At 40.2% G+C, this 15,866-nt stretch overlaps 1 protein-coding gene across 2 annotated transcripts; it reads left to right on the plus strand.

Moving 5' to 3' along the window:
• The first annotated feature begins 667 nt into the window (after window positions 1-667).
• Window positions 668-5,768, plus strand: PRSS37 (serine protease 37). 2 transcript variants are annotated; one of them, XM_060155941.1, is made up of 5 exons: window positions 668-701; window positions 2,606-2,747; window positions 4,041-4,294; window positions 4,910-5,046; window positions 5,628-5,768. In XM_060155941.1, the coding sequence occupies exons 1-5, from the start codon at window positions 668-670 to the stop codon at window positions 5,766-5,768; spliced, it is 708 nt and encodes a 235-aa protein (XP_060011924.1). The 2 variants fall into 2 exon arrangements, with proteins under 2 accessions (XP_060011924.1, XP_060011925.1); XM_060155942.1 differs by having other exon boundaries at window positions 4,041-4,291.
• The last annotated feature ends 10,098 nt before the right edge of the window (window positions 5,769-15,866 follow it).

Raw genomic sequence — 15,866 nt, forward strand, 5'->3', positions numbered from 1 at the left:
ATGTAAGTCATTCTCCAACTGTCAAAACAACCACTCAATGAATGCTTTCCATTTCCACATTTCCATAGCTCAAAGGTGCTGATCGCAACAGCCAGACCAACCTGGTGATGATGGCTGAGTGATGTAATAGTGACCACTGGGAAAGATGAAGTTAGTGTAATAAAGATGGGAGGGGCTGAAGGAAAGGATAAGTAACTGTTAGGGAGTTCAGAGCAAACCTGAGCACACTGTCTTCATGAACTAAGGTGGAGAATCCTGTCCCCCACAGCCCTGGCCTGAAAAACTCCATGGGGAGATAAGTCCTAAGCCTGGAGCTCCCTTTCCCACGGACAGTTTAACTACTTTTAGGCAGATGGGCTTTTAGGGACAGCAAATAGAGGGACCTGGATGCAGAAGTCTAGGAACTAGGCTTCCTTGTCCTTCCCTAAGAGACCCCAATAGAGGCACAGTCCCCCAACTTCCCTGGAGCAGAAGGGCCTCCATCTGCCTATCTGGAGCCCTCTTCCTCCTTCCTGTCTATGCCCAGAGCTGCTTTTCAATCCCACTGCGTGCCCCCATGCCTAACCATACCCACTGACTCTCCTAGGTGTTCCTGAGGAAGATACTGAGCTGAGAGCTCCATTTTCTGCTGGTCTTCCGCACCTCACAAGGAAAGAGTTAGACGGCTATGAAATTTATCTTCTGTTTGAGTGTCCTTGCTGGTATGTATCCATGACTTTCTACTCTGTCCTATAAGGCACAGATTAATATAGGATGGAGTGAGGCAGAGGCAGGATGTGTGGAAGGTGCAAAAGAAGAGTCAAGAAAAACTGTCAGAAGCATAATTAGGGGTCTCCCCTCTCAGACTCCAAAGGCTCTCGGGACAGGCTGAGCCCCCAGTGCTAAGCTATGGGGTAGGTTATGGTGTACACCTGCCTCAGAGAATGCTCAACAGTGAGTGTTCCACCCTGGTTATTCCAAAATGTGGGCTTCATCACACAGTGGGCAAGCCTAGTGTAGTCACAAGGACAGAGTACTCATTTTGACATCTGATATGCACCCTTTTTCAAAAGCTTAGAGACTCAGAATGCAGGGAATGGAGAAGATGGGAGCAAAAGATCAAATGCTAGGGCCCTATGTCCTACACTTCCTGACTACCATGAAGTTCTTCTGATGGCAGAATTTGCTGGTGAGGCCTTTCCCACCACACCCTGACTTGCCTAGGTTGCATCACAAATCAGCTGTGTGAGCTTGGACAAGTTAATTAATCTATCTGTGCTTCAGTTTCTACAGTCAAAATGGGGATATTACTACCTACACTATAGAGTCATTGTGAAGATTAAATAAATCCATGTAAAGCACTTAGAACAAGAGGTCAATGTCTCTTGTCCTTAATAATACTCCACCCTTTTTTCCTTGGGGTTTCTAACTGTGTGACCACACAGAGAAGGGGGTGGTGAGGTACAAGACTGGGCTTGGGGAGGATTAACATAAGAACCAAGGGCAGCTGAGACAAGAACAATATTTCTGATACTAGAATCAGCCTTCCTCCTCTTTATTCTCCAGTTTTGTTTGTTTGTTTGTTTGTTTTTGTTTGTTTGTTTTTTTGCTGTATGCGGGCCTCTCACTGTTGTGGCCTCTCCCTTGTGGAGCACAGGCTCCGGACGCACAGGCTCAGCGGTCATGGCTCACGGGCCCAGCCGCTCCGTGGCATGTGGGATCTTCCCGAACCGGGGCACGAACCCGCGTCCCCTGCATCGGCAGGCGGACTCTCAACCACTGTGCCACCAGGGAAGCCCTCTAGTTTTTTTTTTAATAACATAATTCATTTATAAAAGCACTGCATGTTCATACTAGAAAATTTGGAAATATTAAAAAGCAGAAAAAATAAACATCATTCATAATCCCACCTCAGTCAACACATGCTAATGCATTGTCTGAATTTACTCCCAGGCTTTGTTTATTTTTAATGGTTTATTTTTGTTTCTTTACTTGTTTTTAGACCATTAGATTACTGGATTAATGTACATTTTTATTTTTTAACTTAAAGGTTATCAATATTTCCTTTGCTGTTTAATATTCTTTACAAATACAATTTTAATATATATGACGTTCCATTTGTTCATATACTTTTGTATTTCAATGTCCAACATTACTGCATTGGACACTCATATTTCAACCATTTAGCTATTATAAATAGTGTTAAAATGAGCACATTTATTAATAATCTTTGTCTACATCTGATTATTTCTTTAGAATCAAGAATTCTTGGCTTTGGAAATATTAGGTCAAAGGTGATGAACCATTTACAATTTTTGATGCCCATTTCTAAATCACTTTTCAAGAAAACAGAATAAATTCCCATTCCTATAAGCACTAAATGAGAGTCTCTCTCATTGTACTTTCTTATACTGAATATTACCAATATTAAACAAAAATGATTAGTATAAATATTAGATGAAACACTATGTCATTTTGATTTACATTTTGATTCGAAAAAAATGTCAAATATTTTCACATTTCCTGGCCAACTGATTACTTCTTTAAAATCATCCATATTTCTATTCAACTAGGAAGTTGTTGATTGTCTTATTCGTTCTAAGAACATCTTATATATGCTTCTCAGGGACAATTTTCCCCGCTCAATCATCCGTGCAGAAGGAAGATCATGCCCCCTATTTGGTATACCTCAAGTCTCACTTCAACCCCTGTGTGGGTGTCCTCATCAAAAGCAGCTGGGTGCTGGCGCCTGCTCACTGCTACCTACCGTGAGTGCTGGGCATCCTTACCCACTACAACAGCTACTACTCATTCTGCGTCGGTGGTTCTCAAGTACAGGCAGCTTCCCCTCCAGGGTATTTACATTTGGCAAAGGCAGACATCTCTGGCTGTCACAATGGGATGAGGGATGGGGGGAGGCTGTGCTAAGGGCGCCTACCCAGCAAACAGAGGCCAGGGCAGGGATGCGGCTAAACACCTTACCGCGCACAGAGCAGCCCCACCGCAGAGCAGTGCCCAGCCCCAGACGTCAGCAGTGCTGCTCTTGAGGAGCCCCATTCTACGTACTATGCCTCCTCAGTCTCCCTTCGGTTTTTAAAGTTTTCTACTGGCAATAGGAATGTGTTTTGTCAGTTAAGGGACCAGCAGGTAACTGATGGTACACTCAAATTTGATTAAGTTGAGGAGAGTTCATAAAAAGAACTAATGACAAAGATATGGTCTCGTTATAGGGAAAACACAGGGAATAGTTCAGTCCCCCCGCGTTTAGTATTAGAAAGGTGCAGTTACTACCCCTAGACCTAAAGCAGCGGGGGAGAGAATGTTTACAGGGGGAGAGGGGGAAAGAAAGAGAGAGAGACACACAGAGAGAGAGCGCTGTGCGCAGGGACTACCTGATAGGGGCTGTAACCATTGGTCAAGAGACAGCCAACAGCCACGCCCTGTGGCAACCTTACAGGAAGAAAGATGGGAGGATAAATACTCCAACCTCTCCCTTCTCCCTCCCCTTACTTTCTGGTGCTTCTTATTGGCCAAACACCAATCAAACGCTAGAGGACCAGAAAGCCCACTGACTTAATCCACATATATCACCTTCCAAAGTACAGAGCAGGATGAAAGAGTTGTGAGTAGATCTGATGAAGCAAACAGGAGATACCCAACACTCAAGTCACCTCATTCTCTTACCTCCACCAGAATGGAAATAACCCAACCTGATAGGCTGGAGCTGGAAAGGAGGGAAAATAATATTTCTATGCCATGCATCCTTTTCTTCTCCACTACATTAAGGACACTACATAAAAAAACATAGTGGTTAAAGGCTCCACCACTCAACTGTGTGACATGGGTGAATACTCTTATGTGCCTCCGTTCGTTACTTCATCTGTAAAATGGGGATTCAAAATAGAATCCACCTCACAGATTTGTTGTGAGTGGTAAATGACGTAATCCAGAATCCAGATACAGCCCTTGGCAAAGTCTCTGGCACACTATAACATTCAACATCAGCTTAGATGATGATGACGATGATGATGATGATTACTTCCAACCATTTATCCCTCCAGAAACCTGAGAGTGATGCTGGGAAATCTCAGGATCAGAATCAGAGATGGGACAGAGCAGATAATTGACCCTATCCAGATTGTCCGCTACTGGAACTACAGTCATAGTTCCCCCCAGGATGACCTCATGCTCATTAGGCTGGCTAAGCCCGCCATCCTCAACCATAAAGTCCAGCCCATTCCCCTCGCCACCAGCACCGTCAAGCCAGGCACCATCTGTATGCTTTCAGGCTTGGACTGGAGCCAAGACAACAGCGGTGAGTGCACCTCCCACAGAAAACCAGGGTCATCAGTTATCCCTGAAGAGGAGCACCCATGTCTGTATAGCTGAGAAGGGAGTAGAATGGATGGAGACCAAAGGGAGATACTATATGAGTGGTCTGACAAAAAGAGACCCTCCCAGAAGTCCAAAGCTCCTCCCTTCCCAGGGTGACTAATGCTCCATGCTTCTTCAGAGCTTTGGCAGAGGGGGCCACCAGGCCACCTGACTCTGCACAGAGGCCACGCCATTCCTGATCGTCAGAGGTACAGTTCACGTTAAAGAGTCTGTGCTCCCCTCTCCCATACTGGCTCACTTAACATGTGGAGGACACCTGAGAACTTGAGTCAGGTCACCTCTTATGCCTCCAAGAACAGACACAGAGAAGAAAGAAAACTCTGCTTTTTAAAGGGACATAAAGGCTATTTCAAAATCCTCAAGTTTAACTCTCCTAACCATGCACAAAATCATGTCTTCCCTTTGTCTCATTATTTTCTTCAGACACACACAAAACACCAGTTGAAATAGAAGGTGGTAATTGGAGCACTAAATAACAATTGTGAAAAAAAAAATTGTGAACAGGAAGGTTTCTTTTATTCCTGTCTTCCCTCAGGCAGACACCCTGATTTAAGGCAGAACCTGGAGGCCCCCATGATGTCTGATGCAGACTGCCAGAAAACCGAACAAGGAAAAAGCCACAGAAACTCCATATGCGTTAAATTTGTGAAAGTGCTCAGTCGAATTTTTGGGGTAATCTTTTCTCTCTATTCAACTTTCACTTACTTGTATTATATATGTCCAGTTAACTATTTAATCGTGATATTTAAAAAATTGAAAGCCCACAGCTTCATAATTTTTTGAAAATTTGATAAGGCTGCAGCAAAGCCCCCCATTACCTTCAGTAAAGGGCCCTCCTTAGAGATGTCTGTATTCATTAAAGGGGCATCACGCAGTATCTAGAGTTAATAACACTTTGCTAGGTTTTTATTCTCATAGATGCAACTATGAAACGGGCATTGCTTTTAAAAAATTAACTGAAACTTTTCACAAATTGAAACTGGCTTCACCAGTTCAAACAAATGGAGTTTGACTCATTTTACATGTGAGTTCTAGCAAGGTTTTTCTCTGACTTTCTCAATGTCACACAAGATTAGTTATGACAAAGCTAGATAAATGACTCAAGCTTCCAGTCTCCCAACTCATTGCTCTCTTCCTGATGCAGCATGCTACCTCTAGACAGGGCGCATCCACATCGCTGACGAGAGGGCTCCTATAGGGAGAAGATCTGACCATGTCTGTCTCTCTCCCTCTCTCTGCATGATCCCTTGTAGGAGGTGGCCGTTGCTACTGTCATCTGCAAAGGCAAGCTACAGGGGATCGAGGTCGGACACTTCAGGGAAGGGGATGTGGGCATCTACACCAATGTTCAGAAATATATCACCTGGATTGAGAACGTCACTAAAGACAAATAAGACCATACTACTCCCTCTGCACCCCAGTGGCTCTGCCATTGACAATACTAACCGCAACTTTCCCCAAATTCAAAATAAAACATCCAAATAGAAATATTTGGATGTATCACACCAGTATCCTATGTTTTCTTATTTGTGTCTCTGTCCACATCCCATAATGATCTGAAGAACCAAGAACAAAACATGAAATAAGCACTTTCTACACTGTACTGGGTTATATCCATTATCTCATTTAATGCTTATAACAAGCCTTTGAGGTTATCATTTATTCCTACTTTACAAATAAGAAAATTGAGACTAATATAGATTACTTAACATTATTATAGCTGGTAAATATCAGAACCTGAAATGGAACCCCAAAATGTCAGATTTTCAGCACTGTGCTCTTAGCCTCGAAATTATAGGCAAGTCCATAGCATCACAACAGACGCTGGCTTCTGTTTTCCTGCTACCTCTCTTAACATTCAAAGGGCTTGAAGCTCTCAATTGTGTCTCAGATCTTGGGTACTGAAATAAACTCTCCCAAAAATGCAGCAGGCTGAAGGGAGAGAGCTAGTGGATGGGTAGGAGGTTGAAAAGAAATGTCAGGACAGTGACAACAATCACAAGTCAAGTCCAAAGGGAGGTCTGGCAGCTCCAGAGCAAGATGAAGAAGTCATTTAGATCCAAGGAGAACACAGTATCAGGGCAGCAACAGAGCTTAAGAGGTAGAGGTAGCTGAGAGGAGGTGAAAGAAGGGCAGAAATTGGGTTTGGCCTCAGACCATGGGATTAACAAGGTCAAGAAAGCAGGTACCAGTCCTCTGGTTGAGAACTTGGTAAAACATCTCTCCAGGTATCCCAGATCTGGAAGTGATAGAGGAATTCAGGATACCCAAGAGATTTGGTCATATAGGACAAGGAAGGTTAAAGTAATGTCCCAGCAGATGAAGATTCAGGAAACAACCCCACACTATCCTTGAGTAATACTTTCTATTCCCAAGGTTTAAAATACAATCTATACTTTAATGACGTCTGTGTCAGGCAGAATAATGCCCCCCAAAAATGTCCACACCCTAATCTTCAGAACCCATGAATATGTTACTTTACATGGAAAATGCAGCTTTGCAGATGTGATTATGCTTATGGACGTTGAGATTATCCTGGATTATCTGGGTGGGACCAATGTAATCACATGGGCCCTTAAAAGTGGAAGAGGAAGGCAGAATATTTGGCCAGAGAGACGTGACAACAGAAGAGATTCAAAGCGTGAGACGGACCTACCCCTCACTGCAGGCTTTGAAGATGGAAAAAGGGAGCTACAAGGCAAGGAACATGAGCGGTCTCTAGAAACTGGAAATGACCCTCAGCCACCAAGTAGCAAAGAAATGGGGACCTTAGTCCTACACTCCTTGACAACTTGATTTTAACCCAGTGAAATCTGTCAAATTTCTGACCTACCACTAGTACTGTAAGATAATAAATTTGTATTGATTTAAGGTAATATATTTTATTGATTTAAGGTGTTCATGGTAATTTGTTACAGCAGCCATAGAAAACGAATACAACTTTTAAATCCACAGCCCCTAAAAGAACTGCTTTTTATAATGGGATTTAAAAACCTTCAATGGTTCCTGATTGCCCTGAGAATATCTAAACTTATTAGAATGGCATCCAAGCCTCCTTGATACTTCCCACCAACCTCATCCCACTCCCAAAATAGAATTTCTAATACTGTCTTGCCACTTGGCATTGCTTCCTGACCCTGTGAAGTGTAGATCAGGTTAAAAAGAATGTCAGAGGACAACATTTTTAAAAAAGCCCGATGCCCTCTTTCCTTTTAAGGTAGCAACCTGGTCAAGGCACAAGCTTAACAAACTTAGATCCATTTAAAAAAAAATTCCTTGAGTTGAAGTCAAGCCTTCAAGTGTTGTATACAAAGGCAACAATATTCCAGGCAAAGTATTTCCTCTACTCCCATTGCCTATGACTTAGGCATAAACAAATCATATCAATCACTCTTAGAAGTAGACTGCAAACTGTGCTATGTTCAAATGTGCGAAAACTCCCTTAAATGCTGCCATGCGGCTGCTGTCTCCTCAAATGATGCAAAGAACAATTATGCAATAGAAGCAACAAGAAAGATTAGGACTTGTTTAAATCACAATTACTGCCAATATGACAAAAGATAACTCAAACAGCAGTGTAGATCTGGATCACCATTCAAAATCATCTGTCCTATAGCCTCAGCCAGAGGATGACCAAAAGGAAGTCTGAGAAATGAAAATGAAACCCATAGTCCCACCTGTCAGAAAATTATCAATTCTGCAAAACAAGCAAGAACAAACCACAACCTATCTGGAAAGAAAGGACCACAAAAGTTTCAGAATCCAGATGGAAAAAGAAACACTGAATGCACTCTGTGCTCCAAAGCTAATTAAAAGTGACCAATCCCTATTCATTGCCCATTTCCAAAAGCTCACCCAGTAAAGATCACCCAATTTATAATCATAAGAGCTAGCCCTTAAAAAACCTTCTGTAACTCCCCTTCTGTGGACATCACTGATGTTCTGTTCTTAATAAAGTTTTCCCTAGCTGGAACGATTATTAATAAATGACTCTGCTCTTGACATAGGCTTTCCTGATGATTTTGTGCAAATTTTAACAGCTTGTATCTAAAGCGAAGGCTCCACTTATTCACTAGATCCCATCCCCTCTCTTCTAGTCAAGAAAATCACTCTGGTACTATTTCTCTTTTGGTCTCTTGGTCGCTCAGTCTCTCTGTCTCTACCTCTGTCTCTTTCTCTCTCTCTCTCTCTCTCCCCCCTCCCATCAGTCCCATCAACACAGAACTATGTTGTTATATCTCTCATTAAAAAATTGTATTTAGATCTCATGTCCCCTGCCACGGCTGCTATTCTCTCCTACAATTTATAGCAAAACTTCTTGAAAAGGTTGTCTATTTTCACCAATTCCTCTCCATCCCAGTCTCTTGATCCAACTCAAGTCTGGCTTTTGCAGAGCACTCCCTCTAAAACTACTCTTTCTAAAGTCACCAATGACTTGTATATTTCTAAATCCACAGGTCAATTCTCAGCTCTCATTTTACTTGACATTATCAGCATCAATTGAAAATGTTAGTCATTCCCTCTTCCTGGAAATATTTTCTTTACTTGGCCTCCAGGATGTCTGTCATCTTTTTTCCATCTATCTCACTGGCTACTTCTTTTCAGTCTCCTCTATTGATTCCACCACATTTCTCCAACCTCTTAACATCAGAGTTCCCCAAGTTTTAGTCTTGGCCCTCTTCTCTTATCCATATCATCTACTTCCTTACTGATCTATGCTAGTCTTAAGATTTTAAATATGATATATAATCTAACAGCTCCCAAATATATATCTCCAGTTTGGACTTTTCCCTTGATGTCCAGTCTCATGTATTTTACTCATATAGTCTACTTTGATATCTAATATATATCTCAAACTTAACATGTTCAGAACTGAACTCCAAGTCTTACCCACACGTCAACCAGCCTCACCCACGATCTTCCCCATATGAACTGATGACAAGCTGATGCCCCTGCAATTTACTCAGGCCAAAAATTTTGGAGTCACTTTTGATTCCTCCCGTCTCTCATATCTTATATCTAATCTATAGGTAAATCCTGCCAGGTCTATCTTCAAAACATTTCGACAATCGTACCACATCTCCCTGTCTCCACTGCAACCACCCTGGTAAACCTGGAGCAGCGCAGTATCCCCCAACCCATTTTATTCTTCTACTTTTGCCTTACTAAATTTAACCTATTCTCAGTACAACTACCAAAGTGGTCTTTTAAAACCTAAGTCAAGTTTTGTCACTTGCCTCTGCTAAAAACCCTCCAATCGTTCCCCATCTCACTCAGAATAGAAGATAAAATTCGAACAATGGTCTATAAAGTCGCTAAAATCATGGGCTCCATGGCCCCTCTGACCTCAGTGCCCGCTACACCCTCTACTCCAGCCACAGTGGACTCCTCGCTCCTCCTTGAACACATTAGACACTTTCTTACCTCAAACTTTTACACTTTCCCCAGGTTCCTGCATGGCTACCTGCCTCACTTCCTAAAATCTTTGTTTAAATATTTTCTTAGTGAAGTCTTGTCTGACTACCCTATTTAAAATTAGGATCCCACTTCTGGTGGAAGTACATATTCATTTTCTACAAAAATTTGGCAATGCATATGATAAACCTTCGAATTACGCATATTCCGCCTTCTACCTTTAGAGTTTTACAAGGATGTTTGCTGCAGCACTGTAGAGAGCAAAAACTGGTGGGGTGGGGGCCACAGAGTATCGCTTATTTCTAAAAAGGCAGTACAACCATATACAATAATATGTGTGATCATTTAAAATGGTGTTGTAAAAGAATATGTATTGTCATAAAAATTATAAGCATAAGACTCAGGTTATGAAATAGTATATATGTTATGGCTCCATTTTTGTGCCCATAGCTATTCGTTCAACAATATCTACTATTCTAAACACTGAAGACACAAAGAAAACCAAAGAAAAAGATTCTTGTCCTCAAGGAGTATACATTCTAGTTTAAAGGTACAGGTAGTTAAATTTTAAAATGTATGTCAGATAAGTACTGTGAAAGAAAACTAAAGTGGAATTGGGAGCACTGGGGTAACATTTCAAAGAGAGTACATATTGAGATTCATTTGACAAGGATCCCCAAAACTTGAGCAGGTTCTAAGAATTCTCCTTGGGAATGCAGAAAATAGAGTTGAAAGGTGTTTGGGAAAGGTGGTGTCTGCTCTCCTAGAGATATCATGATAAACAGAGAACAGTGAAAATGCCACGATCAGGGGTGAGAAAGTGAGGATGAGGAATCCTCATCCTTGTGTTTATGACAAGTTGTAATAATAAAGTGTGACAAAATGTGGCTCCTGAGCCTGAATGTACCCAGAAGGCGATGCCGATGAATGGACAAAAGAAGGGAAGAGGGTAAGGGATCCATCCAGGGAACATCCAGGACATGGATCTAGGGGTAAGGATGTGGATTGGCTACTGCTCCTGTGGGGATACTGGGAAAACCCAAAGCCAGTTTGCAAAGCTAGGGGCCTTGAAGTGAAGGCCGCTGTCATCAGATGTTCCTCCAACTCTTCTACTAGTTCCTCAGAATTATCCAGTGCTGAATTATAAAACCTTATTAAAAGAAAAAAAGCCTGAACTGTTGATACCTGTTTTTTAAAGTTATCTTTTACCTTATTTTCAAGGTAAGTTCATCTCAGTGATACTATGCTAAGAAAACTTCAATGAGATTAATACTCTATTTTTCTTAACCTTTTTTGCACATCTGAATCACATGAGGAACTTTAAAAGACATAATGCCTGGGTCCTATCTCAGAGATTCTGATGTAATTGCTCTTGGGCAAGACCTGGGCACTTGGGATACTTTTTAATCTGCCAAAGTGATTCTCATATGCAGCCAAGATTGAGAACCTGAAACTGACTTTCACCATGAAGCTTGTACTAACTAAAGCTTTCCCAGAATTTTACAGCACACTAGAGGCTGCGAAAAATGGTTTTCTGAAAACCCAGGTTTACTGGTTTCATACTGCTATATAGAAACACACTAAGGTTTGGGTATTGACCTTATATATAGCTACATTTCTAAATTAACTTATTTCCTAAAATTGTTTAGATTATTGGGATTTTCTATGTAGACAATCATATATTAAAATAATGAGTTTTATTTCTTCTTTTCCAATACTTACATCTTTAATTTCTTCAATGTGTCTTTAAATGTATAATTCAGTGGTTTTTCATATAGTCACAGACTTAAGCAATTATTACCACCATCTAATTTTAGAACATTTTCATGACCCTGATAGAAACCTATACCCATAAGTAGTCACTACCCAATACCTCTATTCCCCAGCACCTGGAAACCACTAATCAACTTTCTGGTTCTATAGATTTGCCTATTCTGGACCTTTCATAGAAAGGGAATCATATAATATGCAGTCTTTGTGACAGGCTCCTTCAGTTAGCATAATGCTTCAAGGTCTATCTGTGTTATAGCATGTATCAGTACCTCTTTCCTTCTTATGGCTGAATAATATTCCATCATAATATGTGTGTGCATGTACACACACACACACCACATTTTGTTTATCCATTCATCGGATGATGGACATTTGGGTTGTTTCCACTTCTTGACTATTATGAACAGTGTTGCCATGAAGAGTCATTGGTAAATTTTTGTGTGGACATATATTTTCATTTCTCTTGGCTATATACCTATGAGAGGAATTGCTGGCTCCTATGATAACTGTATTTAACATAAAATGTAGAAGTTCTTGAAGTCACTCCACTAGCTCCCACTAAAGGAAAGCCCCTCAGCAAAGTTTTCAGCTTTGCTCTTAAAATACTTATATATTGCTAACGTTTTCTCTTTAATTGAGAGAAAATTGTCCACAGTAGTTTCTTTTGTCTTCAATCTATATGCTTAATTTTTTGCCTGTTTCTCCTATTTCCATCCTTTTATTGCTTCCTGATAACCTTCTGAGAGAGTTATTTGAGCTAACCTTCCAGTTCATTAATCGACCGTCTGCTGTATCGATTCTGCTACTTAACCTCATTGTTGAGTACATTATTTCATCTAATTTAAAAATACATATTTTAGAAGCCAAAGGGAAATCAGACTTTTTTTCACCACAGGACCTATCATCGAGGGCAGGTGTGTGACCTAGAATCAGCCAACCAGAAGCTCTTAGCCAGGGCTTATGTACTATGACGCAAAGGGACACATTCACAGAGGCAGTGGCACTGTCTAGGACATAATGCTGACAGTTGAAATGTGAGTGTTGCTGCCAGCATCAGTCTCTCTAGAGGGACTTGGTTGTGTTCTCAGTTGTTTAAACCCTCTTGGTTCCCATTCTGATGTTGACTCTCCAGACTTCCCATTGATTCTAAGAGATAGCCAATTTCCTTCCAATAAATTAATTTCCTCCTTAAGTCATTTCAAGTTGGACACATGAGCTGGGATGTGGGAAAAGTACATGAGAGTTAAAGCACTAATTTCTTCCTTCTACATAGTCAGATTCTGTAGACACTGTCATAAGTTATGGTTCAAAAAGTAAAGTGAAAAACATATTACTTGAAGTTACAAAATTAGTAACCAGAAGAATGACAAGTAAATAAAACTAATCAAATATAGAAGAGGGGAATAAATCTGGGGTTAAGTGAGATGATTCCCAAACTTTGATGAATGGGATTCAGAAGTTAGTTTCACAGTTGATAAACCAAGTAAGAAAGGCAAAATATTATTTAGAGATGTGAAAGTAATCACCAGAAGAACTAAGACAAATGGTAAAATGTGACCACATCTGGGCAGTGGGACTAATAACAGGGAGTGGAATGGGAAATGCTGCTGTACATTTTCTACCTTTCTGTATTGTTTACATCTTTTTCTAGTCCCCCTCTAGGCTGCACCATCAGAGATCATACCACATAACAGAAAGGGAAGTAGTAAGACCTACACACATACATACACACTTATGCACATGAACATGGATCCAGCTGCAGCTCGGAGAATGCAAACCATAAAAGATTTAATTATAGAAGATTCAATTCAAGAGCACAGATTTGCCTCCAGATTTGTTTTCTTGGATAAAACACAAAGTAGCCTCACATCCATCATGAGCTAAATCACGCACGGAAAAGGAAGGAAATCCAACCCCAAAAGATGACTGGGAAAACGCAAGTGTTTTGTCCCTAAGAAAAGCAAGTCATAGATACTTCAGTCTGTCATGATTTTGGATCTTGACTCCCAGGCATCCCACCAACACCAAACATGAAAGATTAGTTGCTTATTTCACCTGTTTAAAAATACTCTCAAACTTGAGCATTCCACAGGCTAATCCCGGCATGAAGTCTTACAAGTATGAACAAGAGGAACTTAAGGGTTACTGGTAAAAGCACAAGACTTGGAGTCCAAACATTTGGGACTGTTTTATCTGACTGTTTACTAGCTGATGATGTTAAGCAAATCATCACTCCAGCCTGAGTTTTGTCATCTATAGAATGGGGATAGAATTACTACCTGCATACAGTTGCTATTAAAATCAAATGAGATAATAGACTACATATAAGAATACCTGATAAAGTGTAAAGCCCAATACAAATGTTAGGTTATTATCATTACGACAGCTGGTCACAACAGACAGCTGTAGAAAAATAGGCATGGCATAGTGGAAAATTCATTCTACTACTAAAAATATAACCCTAGAGAAGCATCTCCATGCTTGCAAAGGACGAATATTATCATTTCCAGAAGACAAAGATGGTGCTTGACCTCACACAGCTCACAGTGACATCAGTGGAGCTATCCCTCCCTTGAACTATGACTAACATCCACATATGGCTAGCACATACCTCAGTTCACAGCTTTGGATAAGGAAAAGACATGTGTTAGAACATGTTAATGAAAGTAGAAATGAAAAAAAATTTTAAGTATATCAAGTATTGTCCTTTGGATTACAGATCCTTTAGAACTGAACCAAAGGAAATGTGTTCAAATAAGCCTAAAAAGAAGGCTGAGAAAGTATATACAAAAACGGACAAGATTCAAAGGAGGGAAAGGCAAAGCTAACTCTTTAGCAAAGTAGTGTGATATAAAGGAAAGAGCCTTGGACCAGGAGTCAGAAAACTTAGTTCTGGTTCTCTACGAAACTCTGGGCAGGCCATTGCCCTCTCTGGGCCTCAATTTCTCTATAATATATAAAAGGAGTTAAAAGACTAGTTAACACAGCTAATCAATCATTTACAAAACATTTATTGTTTATTATGGGTCAGGTAATATTCTAGGCACCAAGAACTTAGGAAGAAACAAAAACAGACACAGTTCCATGGATTTGATGTTCTAGATGATCTCCATCCAACTCAAAGACCCAACATGCTAAAACTCTGACTTTAGGCTGTGGAGAGGCCAGAGTGGACAGTCAGGATGGTCAAATGACCAAAGAAAATAAGGCTTGACCTCTCCAGGGAGCAATGTTCTTTCGGGGAGCAGAAGCAAGTGCCCCTCACTCCCATCTTGCCCCACCCTAGGTCCTGGGCTCAGAACTTAATACCAATTGTGGCAGCCAACTGACTTTTATCCTGAAAGGCAAGTCTAGGGCTCAAAGAAACTCCCAGAAATAGAAATATATTTTGTTTTGTTTTTCAGTTAGATAGCGAGACCAACTACAGTAGAGAAATGGGAAACTTATTTGGTACTTTTTTTTAAGCTTATCTAAAATGGCTAACATTAACAGATAGATGAAATTTCACAAAAATTAAGGATCACTATATTAATTGTTCCTAATCTCTATTTAATATAATAGGAAAAACACAACTTATGTATGTAATTTTAAAAGAAATGAATTATTTTCTATATATAAACAGAACATAACACTTCATTTACCAAACATAAGGCCCTAGCCTTGATTTCTATCATACATTAAAATAATGTACTTTGCATTGTGAAAAGAGAAACAGTATTGATTTTTATTCTGCATTTTCTATTGCCCATTTATTGATAGAGCGTTAAAGAAGGAAAACTTTTACTGAGCCATTAAAAAGAATGAAATACACACACTACTATATATAAAATAGATAACTAGTAAGAACCTACTGTATAGCACAGAGAAATCTACCCAATACTCTGTAATACCCTACATGGGAAAAGAACCTAAATGAGTGGATATATGTATATCTATAACTGATTCACTTTGCTGTACACCTGAAACTAGCATAACATTGTAAATCAACTATACTCCAATAAAAATTTTTTTTAAAAAAAGAATGAAACAATACCATTAGCAGCAACATGGATGGACCTGGACAGTACCATACTAAGTGAAATAAGTCAGACAGAGAAAGACAAATATCATATATACCGCTTATATGTGGAATCTAAAAGAAAAAATGATACAAACAAACTTATTTATGAAACAGAAACAGACTCACAGACATAGAGAACAAACTTACGATTACTGGGGGTGGGGGAGGGACAGATTGGGAGTTTGGGATTGACATGTACACACTGCTGTATTTAAAATAGATAACCAATAAGGACCTACTGTAC

Source organism: Lagenorhynchus albirostris, chromosome 8, assembly GCF_949774975.1.
Source record: "Lagenorhynchus albirostris chromosome 8, mLagAlb1.1, whole genome shotgun sequence".
In the NCBI taxonomy this organism is placed as follows: Eukaryota; Metazoa; Chordata; class Mammalia; order Artiodactyla; family Delphinidae; genus Lagenorhynchus; species Lagenorhynchus albirostris.